Source organism: Malania oleifera, chromosome 10 (genome assembly GCF_029873635.1).
Source record: "Malania oleifera isolate guangnan ecotype guangnan chromosome 10, ASM2987363v1, whole genome shotgun sequence".
In the NCBI taxonomy this organism is placed as follows: domain Eukaryota; kingdom Viridiplantae; phylum Streptophyta; class Magnoliopsida; order Santalales; family Ximeniaceae; genus Malania; species Malania oleifera.
The window spans coordinates 19,083,739-19,109,540 of NC_080426.1; the positions used below are offsets into that span (position 1 = coordinate 19,083,739).

The following is a 25,802-nucleotide window of genomic DNA, read 5'->3' on the forward strand; positions in this document are numbered from 1 at the left end:
AAACTGCCAAAAAAAAAAAAGAGAGAGAGAACATTTCCAAAGTGCTGCCCTTTCCTTTTTCCTGCCAAATCCAGCAAAAGTCACGGCTAAAAAATCCTCCACTTTCTAAGAACTCACCCAACATTCGCCTAAAATACCAAATAGCTTATCCCAAACACTCCAAGCATGGTCACAATGAATGAACAAATGCGAAGTGATTCTGAACAATTAAAGCAGAAAACACATGTATGGAGGTATAGCCTTCAAAGGTCTCGTAACCTGCAGGAAGTTATTGGTCTTAATTCTATCAAGAGCAACCAACCAGATAAAAGCCTTAATTTTAAAAGGGATTTGGCCTTCCAAATGGAACTATAGAGAGGAAAAGAAAAATTTGACCTATTCAAAAAATCACAAAAAAGATTTGCACGAATAACCAGAGACCAAGACCGCCTATCCTCTAAGTAAAAATGACAGTTATTCAACAAGACTAGCAAAGAGGAGAGCTCTCCCATCTCCCTATCATTTAACGATCTGCGGAAGTGGAAATCCCAAGAAGGCAAAGGACCACCTAGATCAACAACAAAAGAAGAAATTGACTCATCCTGCCCTGAGCTTAGGCAAAAAAGGCTTGGAAAGAGGTGGAAAAAACTACATTCCCTAACCAAGGATCTTCCCAAAACCAGATATTACTACCACTACCCACCAAGAATTTAATATGGGGAATGCAGAGAGGATAACTCTGAGAGATAGCTTTCCACGAACTCTCTAAAAAACATCTAAATCTCAAATTAGTATCCCACCCATTCTCGTCTCCATACTTACTTTTAACAACCAAATGACACAAAGAGGAATTCTCTTGTGGAAACCGCCAAATCCATTTAGCCAAAAGGGCTATGTTTTTAGACACCAGATTCCAATACCCAGATTTTGAAATATGACATGCAATATTATCAGGGCAATCAACATTAAACACCTTCTGCTCAACTTTAAAGGTATTATGTACAATTATAAATCCAACTCAAAATCTCTTAGAATAAACCTCCAATTTCGGACTACAAACCCCTAAGAAAGCGGCAATCCTTTCACTGGAAAACTATTGACAACATCAACGCCAAGCAAGAGTCTTGAGTTGAAGACCGAGATAGAGAAAAAGGCAAACTCTACTTGGTGGTACCATTATGGTTGCGCACCTCACCTTCATGAGAGATGCACCTTCACAAAAGACCATCAATGGACTAGAGATGTTTCAGGCATATTAGTGTTATGAGTCTATAAGATTCTAAGAAAGGTTTTGTCGAAGAGAATAAAAGTGGTTTTGGCAGATACATTGACTTTGGCCCAATCTGTTTTTGCTTAGACAAATTTTGAACACAGTTTTGGTAGCAAATGAAGTAGTTGAAGATGTGAAGAGAATATTATCTAAAATTGGATTTTGAAAAAAAAAGAAAAAAAAACCACCTATGATATGGTGGACTGGGGCTATTTGGATAAGATAATGGGTGAGAATGGGAAAGAATGGTTTGGGATTGTTTGGAAGAAATGGATTAGAGGGTGTTTATCTTTGACCAACATGGTTGTAATTGTGAAAAGGCAGCCTAGGGATTGGTTTAGTGCTTCCAAGGGAGTGAGCCAAGGGGAGCCCCTCTCTCTCTCCCTCTTTTGGTTTACCTTCATGGTTGATGTGTTAAGTAGAATGATTGTTCATGCTCAAGGCCTGAGAATGATTAGAAGTCTTATGATGCGGAAAGAGGTGGTAACAGACTAGCAGTGTCTCACCTCAATTTCAAAGAAGTCCTTAGTTTGTTGAAAATTTTTTAGAAGACTTTGAGATTGAAGATAGAAAAGAGTATGGTGGCTACTAGCTGGTATTAATATGGATCAAGATGGTTCAAACAGTTTTAAGGCTTTTAGCTGGCTGTGGGTCTTCTTTGCCTTGGCCTTTGCCATATTTAGGCCTTCCTTTAAGGGCAATCCTACCTCAATTGTTCTTTTGGGATCCAGTGGTTGAGAGAGTGGGCAAGATATTGGATCAATGGAAGAGATAGTATTTATCCTTAGGATGTCATACCACTCTCATTAGCGCTTCCCTTTCTAATATCCCTATTTATTTTTTATCCCTTTCTGAGTTCTTGTGAGGGTAGCAAGTGTTTTTGAGAGGCTAATGCGAGATTTCTTATGGTCTGGCACACGAGAGAATAAGAAGGATCACCTTGTTAGTTGGGACATGGTCAGATAACATAAGTTCAAAGGGATTTAGGGCTTGGTAATGTGGTTTCAAAGAACATTATTTCAGTTGGGAAATGGTTATGGAGATTTCCTTTAGAGATGAATTCCCTTTGGCACAAGGTCATCAGAAGTTAAGTATGGTGTTCATCAAAACGATTGGGATGCCAAAGGCAGTGGTATTGCTTCTCATGTGATCCCTTGGAAGTTTCTTTCCTAGGATGCCCAACTGTTATTTACTCTCGCCCGCTTCAAAACTAATAATGACAATTTGATTCCGTTTTGTGAATATCTTAGGGTGGGAACGGTGTCTTCCATTCATAATACTCCAACCACTTTTATTCTTCACAAATCACAAGGGACACTCCTGCTAGAAATTTCAACTTTCTAAGTGATCTTGTCGAAAGAGAGGTTGATGAGCTCATCCATTTGCTAAACATTTTGGATTCTTTGTTCCTTATTCAGGAAGTGGTTCTAGGGTTTGGTTTGGGGATTCTTCAGGCTCTTTTTCGTCTTAAGTTGTTCTTCTACGACATTCAGTTCCTTATTCTTTTCCTTGGATTAATGTCATTTGAAAGGCTAAGGTCTCTTTTAAAATTATGGCAATCATTTGGACTTTGAATCATAGCAAGATTAAAACAAATGACTTGTTAAAGATAAGGAGACGCTGTATGTGCTTGAAGTCTAATGTGGCCATTGCACATCTCTATCTACGTTGTTGGATTTGAGCTTTAAGGTCAACCACAAATTTGGGGGAGAGAGAGTAGGGATTGCTTGATCATGGAAAAAATATAATCAAGGGTCTTATTGGTTTTATGAAAGTTTAACCCAATTCCGAAAATAGAATCAGCATTCCCGTCCCTTCATACTAGAATGCTCATCCCATTTTTAATCATTTTCTTATTTTTTTTATTGTTTTTTTTTAAAAAAGGATTAGTAGAATGGCATTCCAGTCCGCTTACTCCACCCAAACAATTGAATTAGCATTTCAGGTGGAATGCATTCCATTCTATCATAATCAAACATCGCAGGTGTCATCTATCAATCAAGGGTCTATGGAGCCTTGCCACAAAAGAAAGAGTGGCACTTGACAAGTTTTAGGAAAATATAATGCTTCCTCAATTCATTAAGCTTTGAAAGAAATTTACATGCTTAAACATGGATAATCATTTTTCAAAAAATTATATACGAGTGTCTCTGGCACATCTCTTGCTTTCTTGATAAGAGTATATTATTTATCAAAGAATTGCTCAAAATATAAAACAAAATCAAAACAATATAGGCATAAAAAGACAAGAAACAGATCAAATAATAGAAAAGCAGCAACTTACTTGTTTGACAAACTTCTCAATTGTCGCCAATGGTATTGTGCCAAGTGCAATGATATTCCTAGTGCCCTCACTCTTAAAAAAAGAAAGAGAAATATTATCAAAATATATGAAGGATAAAACAAGCACCAAGTCAATATGGAGATCAGAACATGGAACTAATATAGAATTCATCCAAATTGACAGAAAACCTGAGGCTTCTACAGAGAATGCTGAACAAAACAGTGCATAATTAACCATTTAAGTGAAAAGCATACCCATGATAGCACCATCACCATGCTATATTTATAAACACTCAAGGAGGGAGAGAGAAAGAGAGAGAGATACCCATTTATATTGCAAAAATGCAAGGTAAGGCTGCATACTATAGACCCATTGTGGTCCGCCCCTTCCCCGGACCCAGCATACGCAGGAGCTTTTTTCACCGGGCTACCCCTTTTTTTTTCAGAATATTAACCATACAATATATAGTATATTTGTAAATTAATATGGTTCATTTACTTGCAAAAAAAAAACACCATTGAAAGAGGGCATGCCAAAGAATTTAAGAAGCAATTTTGGTGGCTAAAATTGAAAGTACTCATCAAAGCACGATTTACTACTCAATTAGTTAATGAGCTTAAAAAGAATGAGAATTTGTTCAGGAAAGCCTCAACAATATTAATAATTAAAATTACCAGTTTGAGGAAATATTAGTAACTTCTAATCCAGCGGGAACCCCCAGAAAGCAGATCTGGCCAATCCCTTTACCAATCCAGAGGGGACCGCCAGAAAGCAGCAAACACCAAAGCAAGACCAAAACACAACTCCTCCGTCACCAATCCAGAAGGAACCACCAGAACCTTAAAAATTTTAGCATTAATCCCAAATAAAGTTTTAAAACCTCGACTGACTGGTTTCGATCAGAATGGCTTACAGATCTGGCCTGCGGGTATGGTAACAAACTGTTTTTGAAGCAAACTGGGAGTAAAACTTGGGCAGCTCAGGTGGACCCAGTGGACCACCTAGGTTGACTTAGTTGCTTTTAACAAAAAATACATCACTACTAGTGTGTAAGGGGAAACCCAGCGCCCTTTTAAAAATGAAGAAGGGTGTTCCCACTACACCAGCTCAAGAGCTTGTAAATTTAATTGAACAAATTATATATTACACACAACATACTTTCCATACAAGATGCCATCAAAATAAATAAATAAATACTTCCCATACAAGTGGAAATATATATGCGCATACAGTTTAATCAAACCATCAGTTTGTTTTTCCTTAGATAAATTTTTGATTGAATTACAAATTTCTCTCTACCATTTAAATTTGAACGACTTCTGATAATAATAATAATAATAATACTAATTTTCAACAATTATTTAGAAATAATAGGAAATGTCGTGCAAAATTTTCCTAGGTGGGGGGCAGCTATACTTTCAGCTCCAATTGACTAATAGTTAATTATAACCAGCATCATGTTTTAAATATCACCATCTTGACCACCACTTTGTCCAGTATGACCAACCTGCTGACTTCAGCAGGTTACAGTCCTAGTTTTGTACCCCTGGTTCCAACCAAAAACACAACAAAAAACACAGAAAAAACACACTTCCAAAGCATCTTCACCTCCTTACCACTGCTAAAGCCTTCTAATTCATGAAGAAGAAAACCATTCAAAGAAGGGGAGAAAATCAATTTTTTTCCACCCATATCAAACAAATTATTTACAAACAGTAAGAAAAGGGATGGTCCAAAAACATATGGCCATTACATCAAAACTATGGTAGTAAAGAACATGGACATATGGATAAGGCTTTACTAAGACTTCTTCTCTACTATTCATCATATACATACGATGTGGGCCCACAACCTAAAAGCCTAAGGTTTTAGTTGAAGTGGTAATTTGACATGGTATTAAAGCAACGATTGCCAGGAGGTCCTGGGCTCTAGCGTTATTGCCCACTTTTATATAAGTTTGCTAAAAAATTACGTGGTCTCAATAAAGGATGTTATTCATTGTTTGTAAATCTCTCCACCTGCAATTAAGCTGCACATGCAGGGTGTGTGAAGGGTTGATATACATTAATGGACCACAACCTAAAAGCTTAACCTTTTACGGAAAGTTGTAATCTAACAATAAGTACCACTTTTATTGAGAACTGCAGACCAAGTAAAAAGCCCCAACTTTTAAGGATAATAGTTTTCCAAAACAAAAGAATCCAAAGGAAAATACTCAACATTAGGACCATGAGTTACAAATACAAGTTTAAAATGAAGTAAATACAATATGTGCCACTTACCAAGAAAAGCAAACGAAAATTGGTTACAAACAAAGTACCAGCCTCATCAGTGTTAACAAGAACGACACCATGTCCCTGGAAGCAGACCCAAAAACACTTAATAGATCCTTCAATAACCAATGAATGAACATATAAGAAGAAAATTATTTACTAACTTATCACTAACAATTTAGCTCTTTTCAACCAGAAATTGCAACAGTTGATGCAAAGGTGAGAAGCAAGATATCATCAATGTCATTGAAGGACAAATCATTAGGATTTTCTCGTCAACACAAAGTAGCACATAAATTTTTACTACCTGCTATTAAAACATAGTTACATGGAACAGGGTACGCTCGGGGCAATGGCACATGATGACAATAGGGCACAGCCATTAGTCTGGTACATGGTAGAAGGAAGTCAGCTTGGTTTGCCATTTCAGATCATTGTACACTTCAAAATGTTTAATCAAGTTGCTTAGATGGCGCTGTAGTTGAGATTGCAATTTCATAGGAAAATTTATTAAACTAAGACTGGACAAACAGGAGTTTGGTATGCCATTTCAGATCATTGTACACTTTGAAATGTTAATCAAGCTGCTTAGGTGGAGCTGTAGTTCAGATTGCAATTGCATAGGAAAAATTGTTAAACTAACAATGAACAAACAGGGGTTCTTCAGAGTTTTTTTTTTTAATTACACAAATAACAGCAAAGCCTAAATCATTATTATACTCAATTGACTTGTTAGAAAGATTTTTTTTCTTTCATTAAATTAATGTGTGATTCTTTTAGGGGTAACATTGACTACAAAATGGCTGGTTTCTTAAATAAATCAATCAATAAATCAAAACGAAGGGGAGCCTAGGCGCAACGGCAAAGTTGTCGCCATGTGACTTGGAAGTCACAGGTTGAAGGCGTGGAATCAGTCTTTTGCAAAAATGTAAGGTAAAGTTGCATACTATAAACCCATCGTGGCCCCTTCCATAGAGCCCACATAAGCGGGAGTTTTGTGCACCAAGCTGCCCTTTAATCAATAAATCAAAATTTAGTACACATTTTTCAAATGTAGTTCAAGTCATTTGACTCAAAATCAAACCCAATGACGATATTTGACTCTCCATGCAATGTTCAAAAATATATCAACCATCAGTACTCTTCCCCTCCTTTTATTTTTTGTTTCCACTACACTCCCTTTTGTTTTCACATGGTCACAAAATCAGTTGTTTTGAAAATAATGAATAAAAATAGAAAAGGGGAAAGTTTTGGTTTTCGTTGTTTACGTCTCCTCTTTTGATCTTCCTCACCAACAACTGTCTCTCTCTATCTGCAACTTCTACAAATTCCCTGTGGCAATGACAACTGCAAGGACTTCACAACAAAAACGTTGCAGGCACACAAAGAGAAATCAATGACTCTCAAACCCAGGGCACACTGTAAATCACTTTTACAGAACCCCCAAAGCTTAAACTTTTTTTAAAATCAGTACAGGTACAGCTTACACATTTCCAACGGCCACATTATGTATAGACAAAAATTAAATAAATAATAAACTGATGTTCTCATGATCATCAAAATCAATTAAAATGACACAATATGGGCTTATGCAAAATGAGAGAAGTACAAAATGGAAGAAAATGATGTGGACAAGAAGGCATTCAATAAAATTTTGGTTTTAAGTCCTGTTAAGCTGCATTCTGTCAAAAAAATGAAAAGCTAATGAGATGAAACATTCAGACACTTATGATCATATAAATCCATTAAGGTTTTACCAAAATTATATAACTAACTAAATTAATATACTTATCAAACTGGATACTGTTAAAAAAAAAAAAAAAAACAAATGTACTGCTGTGAATACTGACGAGATATTGGTTTTGCCCTACCAATGCTGTGAAGAAACATAAGCCTGGAAGATCAATAAACTCAATAACAGTGTCTCAACCACAATGTTTCAGCCACCATTTTAACAACATTGCTACAGAGTCTCAGTATATAGTGAATTGTATACTTGGAAACAATTACTGCACTGCTGAATTTAACCATACTACAATGTAGTGCACTAAAATAAGATCGACCATAAACCAAATATATTCTTATGAAATATGTCAAAAATTGAAAAGAGTTAAGTATTGATCTGAACATTACATGTAAATATATACAACAATCCTAGCATTCCTAAAAAGTAAATTAATAAATCAAATCCCATGATTTATGGGAGACTAACAGAATAGGAAATCCCATGATTTATGGGACACCCTAACAGAATAGGAAACTTAGCTGTATTGGCCTAATTCTAAGGATACAATCTGTTATTAAAAGAATATCCTAAAATAGCTAACTAATTATACACGGTTTTCCCACACTCCCCCTCAAGCTGGTGAATAGGTATTCTCCATTCCCAGCTTGGAAACAATAGTTTGGAAAACAGAGCTACTCAACCCTTTGGTAAGAACATCAGCATGTTGACCATGTGTAGACACGTAAGGTGTACAAATCAATCCACTCTCCAACTTTTCTTTGATAAAGTGTCTGTCAACTTCAATGTGCTTCGTTTGGTCATGTTGTACTGGGTTATGAGCTATGCTGATTGCAGATTTGTTGTCACAATAAAGTCTCATAGGGTCATCCCACTTAATCTTCAAATCTTCAAGGATGATCTTTAGCCAAAGTAGTTCACACACACCTTGAGCCATTGCCCGGAATTCAGCCTCTGCACTCGACCGAGCTACCACACTTTGTTTTTTACTTCTCCATGTCACAAGATTCCCACCGAAAAAGGTGCAATATCCTAAGGTTGATTTTCTATCAACAATTGATCCAGCATAATCAGCATCAGTGTATGCCTCAAGTACCAATCCTCCATTTCTTCTAAACATGACACATTTCCCTGGTGTTCCCTCGAGATATTGTAGTACTCTATGGGCAACTTGTAAATGAACTTCCTTCGGGCTATGCATAAACTGACTAATCACACTCACTGCATACGCTATATCTGGTCGTGTGTGAGACAAATAAATAAGTCTTCCTACCAGGCGTTGATACATTTCTCTGTCTACTGCGACATCCTCCTCAGCTTTTCCAAGTTTAAGATTAGAATCCATGGGAGTACTTGCTGGTTTGCATGCTGTCTTGCCAGTTTCCTTGAGAAGATCTGTGACATACTTTTGTTGAGAGATAAAAATTCACTGCCTAGAGTGAGCAACCTCAATCCCGAGAAAATACTTCAATCTCTCTAACGCTTTAATCTCAAACTCTTTAGCCAAATATTGACTCAAGACCTATTTCTCCTCAGCATCATCTCCTGTCACTATTATGTCATCAACATACACTAGAAGGACTATAACTCCCCCTGAAGGAGAATGTTTAATGAACAATGTGTGATCCCCTTGACTTTGTTTGTATCCCATAGCCAACATAACTCTTGCAAATCTCCCAAACCATGCTCGTGGTGATTGCTTATGGCCATATAGTGCCTTTTTCAATTTACACACAGTGTGAGCAGCCAAATTCTTCCCATATCCCGGTGGAACCTGCATATAAATCTCTTCCTCTAGTTCCCCATGTAAAAAAGCATTCTTGACATCAAATTGTTGCAACTCCCAACCACAATTAGTTGCTAGTGATAATAATACTCTAACCGTGTTCATCTTTGCAACAGGAGCAAAGGTCTCTAAATAATCAATCCCATAGGTTTGAGTATTATACTTCACCGTATATACCCACTTACAGCCCACCGGTTTCTTTCCTGCCGGTAACTTCACCAACTCCCAAGTCTTGTTCTTTTCCAACGCCTCCATCTGCACATTCATAGCTTGTCTCCATTTTCCATTGGACAAAGCCTCGGATAATGTGGTAGGAATGGTGAAGGTATTTAGGCTTACAAGAAAGGCTCTATGGGATAGTGAAAAATTCTTAAACAATAAAAAATGTGCAAGAGGGTACAATGGTTGCTTTGTGCATTTTCGAGTTCCTTTCCTAATGGCAATTGGAAGGTCCTGGTCATCATTATCAACATGAGATTCAGTTTCATCTTGCAATGGATGGTTAACAATTGTTACTTCATTCAAATGATCTAAGTTGGACTGTTGGACCTACATTGGTTCAAGAACAACCATCTTCCTTCTTGTGAACACCTTGCCAAATATGGTATTTCTAGGAGCAGAATTAGTCTTTTCTTTGGGTTCATTTGGTGTTTCAGGCACAAGTTCAGAAGAACTCTCAGGTACATGGTTGGAACAAGATGAACAAGGAGGTACAAGTATAGGGTTCGAAGTTTTAGACATAGGAATTGATGGCAAATCAAGCAAAAAATCTTTCCTTATCTTCCCATGTAGAATTATCCCCCTGAAGATGAGGATTGGTGAAATAAGACTCTTGTTAATTGAACGTGACATCCACCGAGACATAGAATTTCTTTGACGGAGGGTGGTAACACTTATATTCTTTTTGAGTCGAAGAATAGCCCACAAAGACACATTTTAGAACCCTCGGATCTAATTTCCCCCTGTTGTGACTATGAACATGGACAAATGACAAACACCCAAAAATCCTAGGAACAAGGTTGTTTGTAGTGGTTAGGTCTGGGTAGAATGTGGAAAGTATGTCCATAGGACACTTGAAACCCAAGACTCTTGAAGGCAAAAGATTTATTAGATGAGTGGCTATCAGAACTGCTTCCCCCCAAAAAACCTAAGACATATTTTTTTGAAACAACAAAGCTCTGGTTTTTTCAAGTAGATGGCCATTTTTCCTTTTTGCTACCCCGTTTTGTTGTGGGGTATTGACACAAGATGACTCATGTACTATTCCTTCTGTCCGAAAATATGGGGTAAGAATTTGATTGAAATAGTCTCTAGCATTATCTGACCTAAACGTTTTGATATTGACCCCAAATTGGTTTTTGATCATGGAATAGAAATTTGGGAACACAATACTAACATCAGGCTTATGTTTAAGCAAGAAAATCCAGAGAACACGAATGCAATCATCAATGAAAGAAACAAACCATCTTACCCCAGAAACATTAGAAACAGTAGATGGACCGCAAATATCACTGTGAATAAGATAGAAAGGAATTGAGCTTCTTTTGTAACTAATTGGAAAAGGTACACACTTGTGTTTAGCAAGTTCACATACCTCACACTGAAAGTTTTCAACATCTAAATCCTTAAACAAGGAAGGAAACATTACTTTAATAACCCTAAACGATGGATGTCCAAGTCGGCAATGATGAAGTAAAATTTTTTCTTTATTGGATAAGACAAACTCTGACATAAAGGAAGAAGATAATCTGTCCTTGGTCATGTGCAACTGACTTGGTGTTTCAACATAGTAGAGGTTATTCCTTTCCCTAGCACATCCAATCATCTTCCCCGAATCCTTGTCCTAAAATATACAATTACTACTATCAAAAATCACATTACAACATAAATCTTGAGTGAGTTTATGTATAGAGACCAGATTTGTGGACAATTTAGGAACATGAAGGACATTTTTCAAAGTTACTGATGGTCTTATTTTCACATCCCCAAAACCAGCTACAGTGGTCAAGGATCCATCTGCTGTGGCTATTTTCCTACTGCTTGGGCATGGAGTATAGTTGAAAAAATATTGGATAAATGGGTCATATGATCGGTTGCTCCTGAGTCCATGACCCAAGAGTTGGTAAAGATTTTATCTGAGACATTTAATCCAATAGAAGATGAAAGCTCACCTAAATATGCCAAAGAACAAGTACCTGGAGATCCTTTAGGTTTTCCAAGACTGTTGATAAGTGATCTCAGCCTCTCAATCTCTTCTTGGTTGAAACTACTCAGTTCCTGCGAAGTCGATTCACCTTGTGGTCCTGCAGCAATGTGGACTTGTGCATTGTTCCGTGGTTGTCCTCCTCTTTGGCCCCATTCTTGGCTTGAAGGCTTTCCATGAAGTTTCCAGCATTTTTCACAGGTGTGACAAGACTTCTTGCAGTAAGTGCACCATAATCCGTCACGATTTTGGGTTTTCGGCTGGCCACCTTTTTCTCCTTCAAGTGTTGATCCTCTCTCCATGTTTGTGGCTGATTTATTGTTACCACTAGCCACCATAGCCGAACTATCAATAATTTTTGGTTTAAGCATCAACCCTCTTCTACTTTCTTCACTTCGGATTATAGCCACTACTTCGTTAAAGCTTGGAACCTCCGGCTTCCCAAGAATTTGTATCCTCACAAGATCAAATTCTGGATTAAGTCCAACCAGAAAATCATACACCCTATCTTGTTCAATAAAGACCTTTAGAACCGTTACATCATCGGAGCAATTTGTTTTTATCAGCCGGTAGTGATCCAATTCCTGCCACAAGGATTTCAGTTGATTTGCATATTCAGTGACTGTTTTATTCCCTTGTTTTGCAGCCATAGTTTTTACCTTGACCTCGTACACTTGTGCCACATCATTAGCTTTGGAATAGGTTTGCTGAATCGCATCCCAGATGTCCTTTGCAGTAGGCAAAAACATGCATGTGTCACTTATTTTTGGAATCATGGAATTCCACAAACACGCCATGATCAAAGAGTCTTCTTCATCCCATGCTTCAAACTTTGGATCCCCTGGTTTAGGACCTGTACCCGTGAGATGGCTAATCTTTCCCTTGCCTTTCAACACTGTGCGAATGAGTTGAGACCACTTAAGGTAGTTCTTTCCATCTAACCTGTAGGAGGCATGAATATTCTACAATTCTCCTGCTTGTTGGGGTCGGATTACCTCTTCTAATTGGGTTGTAGTAATAGTCTCCACGATTTCTGACATCTTGAAGGCTTGAACAATCGGCTAATCAATGATGATGTCAGCCAAAAGCAAAAATTATGATAACGACTGGGCAAAAGTGAAACCCACAGAAGAGAAAATTTGGCAATGAAGGCAAACAGAAGTTTTTAAGGCTTTGACGAAACAAGCCCTATTTGGCAAAACAGAGGTGCAAAACCTCAAAAAATAGAGTAGAACAGAGGTCTGCAAAGACGGGAAGAAACTAGCAATGAAGGCTGGAAATATCAGCAATGAAGGCTGATAAAAAATTGAAACCCTAAGGAGCCTAATTTGGCTCTGACCATGTCAAAAATTGAAAAGAGTTATGTATTGATCTGAACATTACATGTAAATATATACAACAATCCTAGCATTCCTAAAAAGTAAATTAATAAATCAAATCCCATGATTTATGGGACACCCTTACAGAATAGGAAACTTAGCTATATAAGCATAATTCTAAGGATACAATTTGTTATTAAAAGAATATCCTAAAATAGCTAACTAATTATACACGGTTTTCCCACAAAATGTAATCTAGATGTTCATGAAAATCATAATTTTATTATGCATGCCCCATGCCATGGATGCAGATAAAGAATGGGGAAGTAACACAGTACAACTAACATAGTCTTAATTTGTCGCGATGATCTGCAGGTAAGCTTGGAGCAGTAGGGCTCTAATAGTTACGAGGGAAGCAGTTGTGATAAGGCTAGGACTAGTAAGGTTTATTTTCAGTGGGTGGGGCCGCAGGGTTGCAGGTAGATGGTAAGAGTCAAAACAGGGACTCAGCAGAGAAGGGTAAGGAGAAAAGGCATTAGAGAAAATATTGAAGGCTGAGAGTGATGTTGCCAGTGAGCTTGCAAGTGACTACAGTTTGTTATTTCAGGAAGTTTATGTGTATGTGTCTAAGTCATCTGATTTAGTTGCCTAGTTGGGGACTTATCGCTGTGCCACCATTTCCAACAGAGGGTTTCTCGAGAACTCTTATTTTTTAGGAAAATGGATTGGGTAAGAAGCAACAACATTCAGATGGAATTTTGCCTATTCTTGTGTAGGAAATTAATGGAAAGGATGAAGCAGCCCAATAACTATCAAATAAAATGGGGTGTTCCATGATTTCTGGTTGCAGGGGTTGAAGAGGGATTTTCTGTTTAATTATGTTAGCTTTTTTTTCTTTTTTTTTCTTTGTTTTTTCCGTCCTCCTTTTTTTTTTTTACTGATATTTTCTTTTTCAATGATATATAGTACTAAGTGCAGCCGTACGGTACAGATAGGACTATTAAACAACCAATGCACACGCATACCCAAATGCCAGCTCTTGGAGGTTTGTTCCAACTTCCAATCAGACGAAGGCACTATCACCAAATTGATTCTCTCTCTTAAAATTGTCATTATACAATTTCACTTGCTTCCGGGCATTACAGTTAATTCTGATTCGTGACTACAAACGGAAAATTTTGCACGTCCAGGAAGCGTACTCGAAGAAAAAAAATTACAGATAACCAAGAATGAATCGAGTTAAGAATGATTCAGAAATTTCAAACAATTCAAAGAGCTTCCAGGCCAGAGGGACACCAACCTCGACTATGACCTCTTCAGCTTCAAGCAAGAATTTCAAATTTCGTCGAGAAACAGACCTCGAAACGGGCTGGGAATATAGAACGGACAATTCAATTCAAAACCGGAATGAAATACACAAATACATTTATATTCACTTATGTTTTGTAGGAGCAAGGGAAACCCTAGATAAAAGAGGGGAGGACCTCGATCTTCGTCCATTCAAGGGCGTCCCAGCTGGTGGCGGTCTCCATCTTCTCGGAATCGTGAAATGAAGTCGAACGAGCAGGATGTGGTTTTGGCGCGGCCATGCGCGGCGACTCGAAGAGAGAGAGTGCGAAGGGAAATATTTCGCCTGCCGTTCAAAGAAGAGTTAGCGGCTCGACCAGCGCCACACAATCCCAGCTTAAATTCTCGCCACTGACTTTAATTGCTGGGAAAAAAAAAAAATTATTATTATTATTATTATTTTGAAAGAAAGGTGTTGGAATTCAATCCAAACAAACACTCGTGACTCAACCACTCCATCACAATAATTTTTTTTTTATTTAAATACAAATGTTTTAAATTTGTATTAACTAACCATTCATACCTTCCAAAAGTGAATGCTATTTCAAACACCCTTTAAATTATAAGAATGGAAATATGCTTTTAATTTTGAATCTATTGAATCTATGTACTTTGGTTGTTTAGAATAAACAGTCATTCTATCTCTTAATATGAAATGATCATTTATTATGTTACACATTTATTTTTGAAAATGAAAAAATTATAATCTTTAGTGTGAATTTCATTATGTGTACAAATAAAATTAAGTTAGTGTATGAATTCATTGGAAACAATTTATGACTACAAAGTTACTATTGTGTGTTTAGTAAATAAACATTTTGTTTATATTTTACCTCTTAGAACTCTTATATTTCGTTTGATACATAAAAATAGAATGTAATGAAATCAAATTTGTCTTCGTCATTCGTTCCATATTTTTTTCTTATTCCATTCCATTTCATTTCAGCATATCAAATGATGGGCTAATCTTATTTATTATATTTATTAAGTGATTAAATGATAATTAATCACATTCATAAAATAAAATTGTGTCATTTGGCATGACCATAACGTATGAACGTATTTGTGTATAATTTATATATATATTTTCACGCCCTGAACCCGCAGATGGGCCCCAGGTGTGAATTTAGTACCCTAACATATCTTTGCATCAATTAAACACATACATGATACTACACTAAATGAGGATCCGATCCCGTGGAGTACACGTAAACCCTAAACACATTCACATACACATACATACGCAGCGGAAATGTTCTTTCTATACATACATCATACCATACCAGAATCTATACATAAGTAGAGTCTACGCTACCAAAGTACAGTACGTACCCCGGGTGTCTACAAAACCCAACCATGATAACTCGGTTACAAAATTCGTACTTACAAAAGTACTATATGCAGCTAACCGATAACCACGCTCCCATTATGCTATGACGCTAGTGACGGCTACTCGAAGGACCTGAAAAACATTTGCATATTCGGGGTGAGACACCTCTCAATAAGGAAGAAAACAAATTATATCAGTGTGTAGCATACAAGTGCTATTTGGACATAAAACATAACACGATATAGTTCCAGTATTTTCACAATCTAGTTCCAGTACATACGATACCAAACATACGGTCAGTGTCGTCACACTCAAGCTCCCGATACCCTGCAATAATCGAAGCCCCGTAGCGATATCGTTGCTAATACAGTGTCCACTCACACCCATCGATGACCAATCGGAACAAACAGACGATATTTCACACCCTCGGATATAGAGCTGGACACTCTCGGCTACTGTATTTAGCCGAGACATGGCGTTTGTCCACGGTAATTAGTCGAGACGTGGCAAATTTCACAAAACCTAGAACAATTTTTGGAACTCATGTTCCTATACCCCCCAGCTTACGGTAATTAGTCGTCACAGCTGTTTTACAAAACCTGAAACATTTTACATACAACAGTTCATTCCACACTTATTTAAGTATATAAAAAATCAAATCGTTTTCAATTTGAGAATACAGTTTAATACAAATACAGGTACGGTCATCTTATTACTACAGTTTTATACAACATACGCTTTTCCAATAGAAATAGAGATGATCCCCGAACCCCCAATTTTTCCCAAAACTGTAACCCGAAAATCCGGTATTTTCACTTAACAGATTTTCCTAAATAAGTAGCCAGAATATACATACAATCGTAAACTATATCTTTACCAATTCCGATTTCAAAAATAACTTATATAAACAAAATCTCCTTATCTTAACTCGAAACCAAAATATGAACTCTACGGCTCCAAAACTACGAACTGAGTTCCCAAAACTTAAACAACGAAGAACAATACTTCCTTACAATACTATTTTCTACAGATCTACCGAAACGAAAACGGATTCAGAGCCTTACCTCAATTTTGGGTCAAAACCCAAAAATCCTTGAAACGAAATTTTGATCCGTTATAAACGTAGAGATTCTCCTCCTAATCCACGTGGTAACATCAGATCATTGATTTCGGCAACAAACGACCCAAAATCCTAGAGAGAGTGTGTGTGTTCGAATTATAGAGAGAGAGAGAGAGAGAGAGAGAGAGAGAGAGAGAGAGAGAGAAAGAAAGATAGAGTTTTGGTTTTCTCCTTAATTAAGCAAGTTAAAAGATATTTATAACTTGGTTGACCTGGCCAGACTCGTCGACGAGACGGCGTCCTCGTCGACGGGCCGTAGAAGGAAGTTTGTCGACGCCAAGGTGGACTCGTCGACGAACCTGAGATTTCAGGATTTTCCAAAATCCCTCGGCTTCTCCTCGTCGACGGGTTACTTAATCTCCTCGCCGAGTTGTACAAGACACCTCATCGACGAGAAATGAAGCCTCGTCGACGAGCCCTGCAGATTTTGACCTTTTTAATTTTCTTTCTCTTTTCTTATTTATTTAATACACTTATCTTGGTCGGGTTCTTACATATATACTCAGAAGCAAGGCATGTTGCCACAACCTAAATAATTGGAGCAAACCAACTGGCTATGAATATCTTTATTGTTAATACCAAAAAAGGTGAAAGTTAAAGTCGAGTTTACTTGAGTAGTAAGGGTAAAATTGGGTCTTGGTAATTCTACAGTTTGAAGTTCAATTCCTCACTTGTGGTTTACTTAGTGAATTACTAGGGATGCATTTATAGGGGATAACAATATTTTCGTCCTCCAATTTTAATCACTTGTGGTTATAGTTATGTAAACTCTCAATGGGTAATGCAGTTTTCAATTCATGTTTGTAGATGTTCTATAGTAACTATATTACTTGCAAAATTTCGAAGGGAATGGACTTGCATGCATTATGATAGTATTTTTTTTATTAATCATATTTTTATGGTATTCAAATCGTATTTAGATAATTAAAAGAATTGTTTTACATATCATGAAGTATATTATAATTATGACAAGAATTTCATTGCCTGTACCTTGTAGTTGATCTGCAGTCACTGATATTCTAAAAGCTAATATCTCATATGGTATCAATATTATATAATTTAGTGACAAATGGTTGATATATACTTTTGGGGTTTTTTTGGTATAAAGATATTAATTATTCTCGTAATAGTGATTAATCAAGCAAGGATGCTTAAATGTGAAGAAAATTGAAATCTTTAATTTAATACTTGAAATTAAGCTAGATAATGATGTCTCTTAATCATGTCCTTAGTGGCTTAATAAAACTCTTTGCATGACCTATTTTCATACTGAAATATTAGATATATTAAAGGCAAAGTTTGAGAAAAAATAATATGCTCGTATATATAACTAATGGGAAAATATCTCTAGAGTTGAATGTGAAGAAAGGAGTGATATAAGAAGGCATACATCATGGTTGTCTTGACTGATGAATTGGTGTATCACAACAAAACTCTAGATAAAAAAAAAATTATTGTGTATCTAGCATCATTAACTATTTTTCAGAATCTTTATTCTATACTTTAATTAAGACAATGTATGTGAAAGGTCGAGAATCTCATGTTGATTACCAAGAAGATCTAGGAGATCTATTAAGATGATTGAGAGTGCTGGTAAGTTAAAGATTAATGACAAAAGAAACATAAAGAATAAGGTGAAGAAACCTTACTATTTATTAAGGCTACAAGCAAAAAGTTAATTGTTGAAGTGAGAACCAATTATAGGACGTGTTTCTTCTGCAATAAGTCCAATCATTTAAAAAAATGTTGCAAAATTATCAAAAGTCACAATTTTTGAAGCAATATAAGCCCACTGAGTCATTACTTCTTTGAAACCTAAGGTGTGGTCCCAAGAGGGGGGTGAATTGGTTTATTTAAAATTTTTCTTTTGAGTCCCTTTTTGAAATCTTAACCTTTTACAATTCTCTTTAAAGGCTTCTTATTTTCTTGTTGATTAGCCAATCCACACGAAAACTTACGTATTCTATTCAATCCATGTCCACAACATAAACAACCAAATAATTAACCAATCAAACACAATACAAGTAATCAACTAATGTATACTTTGCAGTATTCAGTTTAATTATTAGCAGCCCTGTATATGAATATGCAGGTCCAGTAGTTGGCATTTGAACTGAAAATTAAAATAACATCCAATCGCTCTCTTTAATAACTCAGATTTTAAATAAACTCTTAGTTAAAAGAATTTAGGAGTTGATCAGCCAATGTACTCCCTTTCGGTTTACACAATCAATGATGATCAACCCAATCAATTTTAATCTTAGGCTTATTTAATATCCAAGGTTGTTTGTAATATTAACACATCCACTTAGTTTATATTGTTGCTGGAAAGAGAATAAGAGAAAAGAGTGACACAGTGTTTTTATGAGGTTCGGCTTACCCCAGCCTAGGTCCTCGCCTTAGGTTAACCACCTAAGGATTCCACTATACCTTGTTCATTCTGAGTGGAACAAAAATGTTTACAATAACCAACCTATTTTTTAGGAAGAGAAACCTCTCCAAACAATAACCTTTGCTTGGTGCAACGATCCAACTATACCTTGAACCGTCAAAGATCTAATAGAAAGGAACGAATATCTGCGTACAAAAACACTCTCAAACACAGAGCAAGTTGTACAAGTTAAATCACTAATCGTACTTCAAAACCAAAACTAAATAGAAAATATGAAGCTCAAGGTTTAAAAGTCACCAATGGTTATTTCTTATTGATATAGAAATCTTAGTTGTAAATCAGAATCAAAGCTTTTTAATCAACCAACAATTTCGTAAAGTTTCCCCCCAGTAAGAGTGTGAGCAAGTATGAGTTTTAGGAGAGTTTTAGCGTAGAAATTGTGTAATGCTTAAGCGTATGTTTTCATTGAGCAAGAGAGGTATTTTTAAACTTCTTAAAGAAAAGTTTCCTCATTTAACAAGTTGACATGGAGTATTTAGGTAACTTTTCAAAAGATAATAAATCATAGAATTAATTTTAAAAAACTTCCCATATAATTCGAAATTCAAAATCTCCGTAGAGTCAGTCGGCTGACTCACTCAACTAGGTCTTTTTTGTACTAGTCAGTCGGCTGGACAAGCAGCTGACAACATTTTGTCTCTCAAAAAATTAATTCTGATAAATTGTCAGTCGGTTGACTCAACTATGTTCAAGATAGTCAGTAGGCTGGACAGACTAGGGAGTCAGTCAGCTGACTGATCCCAGTTCAAAAATGGTCAGTTGGCTGACCAGTCCTCTCTTTTTCATTTTTGTTTTTTAGACTCTAGTTCATTTTGAAAAGCTCAAGTACCACTATTTCAAAATCATTTTCAATGGTTTTAAAAGAAAAGGTTTCTAAGTCTTATTATCCTAAAGAGCTTCACATATCTAAATAGTAATGAATTTTAAGTACTTACAAACATTATTCTAAGCACGATCTCCTTAATCACTAAGTCTTGCAGCTTCTTAAGGTTCAGTCTTTACTTCATGTCTTACTTAGCCTTTAAGCTTTTCATTTGTCGTTCATTGCTTCAATATACTGAGAAGTTTTCACTTGATTGACTTTGATTTCCACTTACTTCCATGATTGACCGTGAGTGTCATTTTACTTAGACCTAAAATAAAGTCACTCAATAACACATGTTAAAACATCCTTCATTTGTTATCATCAAAACAAAATTGAAAAACCCAGTTAGGCCAACATTCTTGAATAATGTGTATCTTATATTAAATTCATTAGTTAGTTGGCTGATTTTAGTGCAATTATTCATGAGTATAATTGTTTGCAACAAATATTCAAGGAAATGAGGAGAAATGAGAAAGGAGGAAACTTCATTTACACAAGAAGTAATGATACAAGTACTAATAGAAGGTGTTGGGACATATAATTAAAGTTGCTTGAAAATTTAGTGAGATTTGGTTAATTGTCTTTATGTTCCCTTCATAAGAATAAATCTATTCCTTGCTTGGAAAAACTTGAATTTTGGTTTTATTTTGGGAAATGGGAAGTTTGTTACATATTGAGATGATGAAATAATTTTGAAAGGCTTTAAAATCCAAATATGCATCAAGTTGTCAATTACATGGCAATTTAGTGTATAGAGTTACTAATACCTTTTGTTCTTCAATTAATCTAATGCTTTATTTATATGGCTTCTTCCATTTTGACCTCAATGTATGAATACAAAGTGCAAGACTTGATAAATAACTTTACCATTTTAAGTGGGAGTGGATTTTACTAGAAATAAAAATTAAGAAAGAAAAGTTTATATGTTTAAAGCTAGATTTGCAAAGGGCGTTATTTAAAAATACGGGATAGATTATAGTGAAACCTTTTCCCTAGTTGCTCAAATTCAATACATGAGAACAATTTTAATCTTAGTAGCTTATTATTATGACTATGAGCTTCTAAAAATCAACATGAAGAAACTTTTTCGAATGGGAGCCATGTTGAATATATCTACATGGAGCAATGCAATGATTTTACTGAAAGTGGAAATAAAGAAAATGAATGTAAATTTGAGAAATCAATCTACGGTTTGAATCAAGCATTCAAACAATGGAATATAAGATTTCATAAATAAATTTAAAAGGGTTTATTCAAAAACCATAAGAACATTTTGTTTACTAGAATATGGGAATACACATTGTTTTCCTTATTTTATATGTTGCCAATATCCTCTTGCTTGGTAATGAATGCCATGGTTATTTTGAAAAAGATTAAAATTTAGTTATTTTACATTTTGTAGGTGAAAGATCTTGGTGAAGCTTCTTATATTATTTGTATCAAGATCATCAAAGATAAGTTGTAGGAAAAAATCTTCTTTGTCTTGAGAGAAATATATAAATTAATACTCAATTTCATCGATTTAACATGGTTTATAGCCTAAGGGTTCAATTTAGTTTGATGACAAAGCTTGTTTAGGAATAACTATCTTAAATAAAAAAATAACAAAGTTGATGAATCAAAATTTCTCATGCTTTAGTAATAGGGAGTCTCATATGTATGATTCAATGTGTACTAGACTTCATCTTGTTTGTGCATTGGGAATTCTAAGTTCTATTATCTCACATTTACATATGGGCCATAAACAATGATTGACTAGCTAGTTTATTTGGTTTTATTTTCATGTTTGGTGGAGGATGTGACAACCTGCTTAATTTCCAGATTTTTTTTTTTTTTACATCAATATCTCACATCTCATATTCCAACTCAGCAGATCATAATTCACCTGGACCCATGGGTACCAGGAATACATCAGGACAACCAACGGAAGCCTAGGCAGTAGGAAACATACAATTATATATATCTCAATACCATATATCACAATATATGCCAGAGTCACTACAATCACTGTATTTCAATATATACATCCCAAAAATCATATCTAGGGACATTTCCCAAAAATCTAACTATCCTTACAAAATTTACCCTTCAAAAAGGACAGACAACAGCTCTAGTTTGGCGGGGCTTTTCCCGCACTCCTATCTAGGGTTCCTAAAAAGTTTATAAAATTTAGGGGTGAGACACCTCTCAGTAAGGGAAATAAACTAATACTAGTGTATGGCAGCATGAGTAAACTGTGTTATACATATCCCATACAGAACATATTCAGTAACTGTTTTGTTAAATATGGAAAAACATATACATATCAAATCATGGCAGAATATATAGCATTTTCATAAGCGTATTTCATTTCATATAATAATAATAACATAAAAACATTCCTGGTAGGTTAGCTGGCTGTTGTCATGTAATACCCCCACATGACTGGGTTGTGTGGCCCAAAGGCGGGACCTAACAATGGTTGGCTGACCACTGTCAAGTCAAACATACAGTTTGTAAGTCCGATGGGTCTGCCTGACCTGGTCCGTACACCAGGGACGATCACACACACTTCTTAATAACCACATCGACCATCCAATCTCACACTACTCCGTACAGCAGCCTTAACACAAATATCATGATCACGAAGACTATGGACACATAGCAACGGTACCGTGCAAGTGCTAGCCTAGACCAAGCCAATCAGGTTCTGAAATCATATAACATATACTAAAATTGTGATGCATAGATATCTCATATCATTTATTATCACATTAATCATATCATTTTGCATATAAATGTATATCATGAAAATCATCGGCCCGTACGCCAGTATTACACATTTTATCATAGTTCGGCCCGTACACCGACAAATCACATCATAGCACGGTCCGTATGCTGGCAAACATATCATAACACAGCCCATACACTGGCAAATCACGTCATAGCACAACCCGTACACCGGCAAACATACCATAACACAGCTCGTACACTAGCAAATCACATCATAGGACGGCCCGTACGCTGGCAAACATACCATAAAATCTCAGCCCATGTGCCGATTTTCCATCATAAAAATCCGTATCATAATCACATTTCCAGAAAACAGTATCTCATAGCCATTTCTACTCATGCCACACTAAACAAGTTTTCCATATTCAACATACGATCATATTCAACAATGTTTCCCAATATAAATCATATATCATATATAAATACATTTATTTTCCAGGAACCAAATGCTATATATATATACATACATTTTCTTAAAAAGAACTAGTTTAGTTTATACCCTTACCTGGCCACTGAGAAAGTCCCCAAAATATTCTAGTCTAACACCCGTAGGATTTCCTGACAAATACCCTGAACATGAAAACTCCTAGTATTAAACTTTAGTATTTCTATGCGTACATCATTTCTTATAACTATCGCAAGACCAAATATGTTTTAAAAATCCTTACCTCAACTCAGGGATGATTTCCAACTCCATTTCACCAATGATCCGCTCCTGCAGATTTGGAGAGAATTTTCCCAGGAGCGTCGTGGTGACTTCGGTTTGTCGATCTAGCGTAAAACTGGCCCGGAATTGAAGAGAGAGAGAGAGTCGTATGAGAGAGAGAGAGAGGGGTGCTGAAAATGACAAAATATCCCGGTTTTCCACTATTTATACTGCCAGATTCGTCAATGACTCCCTGTATTCATCAACGAAGCTTAGGCTGCCCCAGAACCTCTCTCGGTATTTTATCGTCGACGAATCCCTGTATTCGTCGACGAATTTTCTTATGTACTCATCGACGAAGCCCTATATTCGTCGACGAGTTCTGGCAATTCCTTGAAATTATTATTATTATCCCCAATTATTATTATTTCCAAAATGCGACGAACACGAAGCCTACTGCCTCCTTCTGTTTTTGTTTTCATTTCTCTCTCTCTCTCTCTTAATATTTAAACATCATTATTTTCCTGGTCGTTACAGAGCAGGTGCGATCTCTTGAAAGAACAAGAAGCAATATTAATTGCATGGCACTAACTACACTAGAGTTGCTAAACATGCGGCTAAATATTTAGATGCATGCAAAGGAAGCTCGAAATTACCTAAAAATCTAATTGTGATATAATTTGTAAGGCAACTAGTAGTATTTTTGTGATATACTAATTTCATAATTGCTATAATCAAAGATCCATTAAGTGTCAATCCAAAGAAAACAAATCAAAGGAAAATATTACTACATCAAAGATATTTTAGAAAAAGCAAGAAGTTCATGGAGAAGATTCATTCCTTGAAATAAAATTTGATAGACTCATTCACTAATGATTTTTTTTTTATATGTTAATGGTAAGTAGTATTGATTAAAATGGATATGTACAATATACATTGGGCATACCTAGGCAAGGGGAAGCCAAGCTCCCAATCAGAAGATCAAATCAAAACCAGACAATAGCAAGATACAGATCAACTTGGGTATACCCAAGGCCCAAGAGGTCAAATGAAACAGAACAACCGAAAGCAAGAACAAGCAATCCAAAACTCAATCAAATGAGTACAATCCAAATTTATCATAAACGACTTTATAAGTGTGACTTTGAATCACCTTAAATAGCCCCTCTAGTTCAATTGATTTACCTTCAAACTTCCTTTTGTTCTTGAAATGTTAGACGAAGTACACAATAATAGTCAAACAAATCTTATTTCCAATAGATTTAATTCTTGTGCCCTTTGCCTTCTATGCAACCACTTCAAAGTAGCTTTCAAGGATGACATAACTCTAGTGAACTCCATCAAGTTTCGAACAAGATCCCACACAATTTTAGAAAATTTACATCTAAAAAAGATATATGGTCAATAGTCTCAGTATCAGTTATGCAAAATACACAATTCTGGTCAACTCCTACAACAAGCAGTTTATCACTTGTAAAAAATTTCCCTTTTATTCCCAGCCAGAATGTGAATGCATGTTTAGGCAAACTACCACATTTCCAAACCTAGCTCTTTGTGCCACGTGTAACAACCTGCTCTTTATATTATTTTTTTTTTGTATATCATAAATATCATCTATCTAAAATGTTACCAAAAATACCACAGGCTCAAAGGAGCACTAGGAAAATCCTGTATGTTTTACACACCTAAGCAGTGGTAACAAGAAACTGTAAACTGTCATATATACAATACCAGAAAATTATAATATTCTGAAGTATATTTACAACACAAAATACCTAGTGATAATATCAAAATCCTGAGATCTATCCTAAACCACTGGTACCAAAAATACACCTACCTTTCCAGTATGGCAGTGTAAACAATCTCTACCCACGAGCCTCATCTGCTCGCCTACCTGGATCTCCTGAAAAATAGTAAGTCACTGGGATGAGTCAACGTTCAGTAAGATGAAATATGCTATTACTAGTGCGTGGCGACTGAGTTACACGTTTAAAACACTGATACTGTAATATGAATAAGCTGATAGATTGTACAAAATATATGTAATGTAATTTAAAGTATATTTGTGTCTCTGAGTTAACTATCTGAACATACTACTAATATAATAATATAAACTGTTGTTGTGTGATATATCTGTACATAGGAACTTTTGTTGTACCCTGGGATCTGTGTATCATGATATAACCCCTCATGATAGGGTTTTGCGGCCCGTGAGTTGGACTTACTCTGGTTGGCCTACCAGGCAAGTCAAACTATATCTGAAACATCCATCAATCTAGCCCACTACAATCTCTCTGGGCAACCTCCATCTCTATCATCTTCTAACCGCCACCTCAACCCAGCTCGTTGGGGAGACTGCAATCTCTCCTGACACAGTTAGACAAAATCCACATACTAGCTGAGTAATGTGGT

General features: G+C 36.0%; 1 protein-coding gene across 3 annotated transcripts in view; it reads right to left on the reverse strand.

The window, feature by feature from the left end:
* LOC131165598 (phosphatidylinositol-3-phosphatase myotubularin-1) overlaps positions 1-14,542 on the reverse strand; it is a 104,561-nt gene extending 90,019 nt beyond the window's left edge. For all 3 annotated transcript variants that reach the window (XM_058123532.1, XM_058123531.1, XM_058123533.1), the window contains exons 1-4: positions 14,343-14,542; positions 14,159-14,227; positions 5,816-5,890; positions 3,534-3,605 (exon numbers count right to left, since the gene is read on the reverse strand). In XM_058123532.1, the coding sequence (XP_057979515.1) occupies positions 3,534-3,605; positions 5,816-5,890; positions 14,159-14,227; positions 14,343-14,447 (321 nt within the window). In that variant the 5' untranslated portion in view covers positions 14,448-14,542. The remainder of the gene's footprint in view (positions 1-3,533; positions 3,606-5,815; positions 5,891-14,158; positions 14,228-14,342) is intronic.
* Between the last annotated feature and the right edge of the window lie 11,260 nt (positions 14,543-25,802).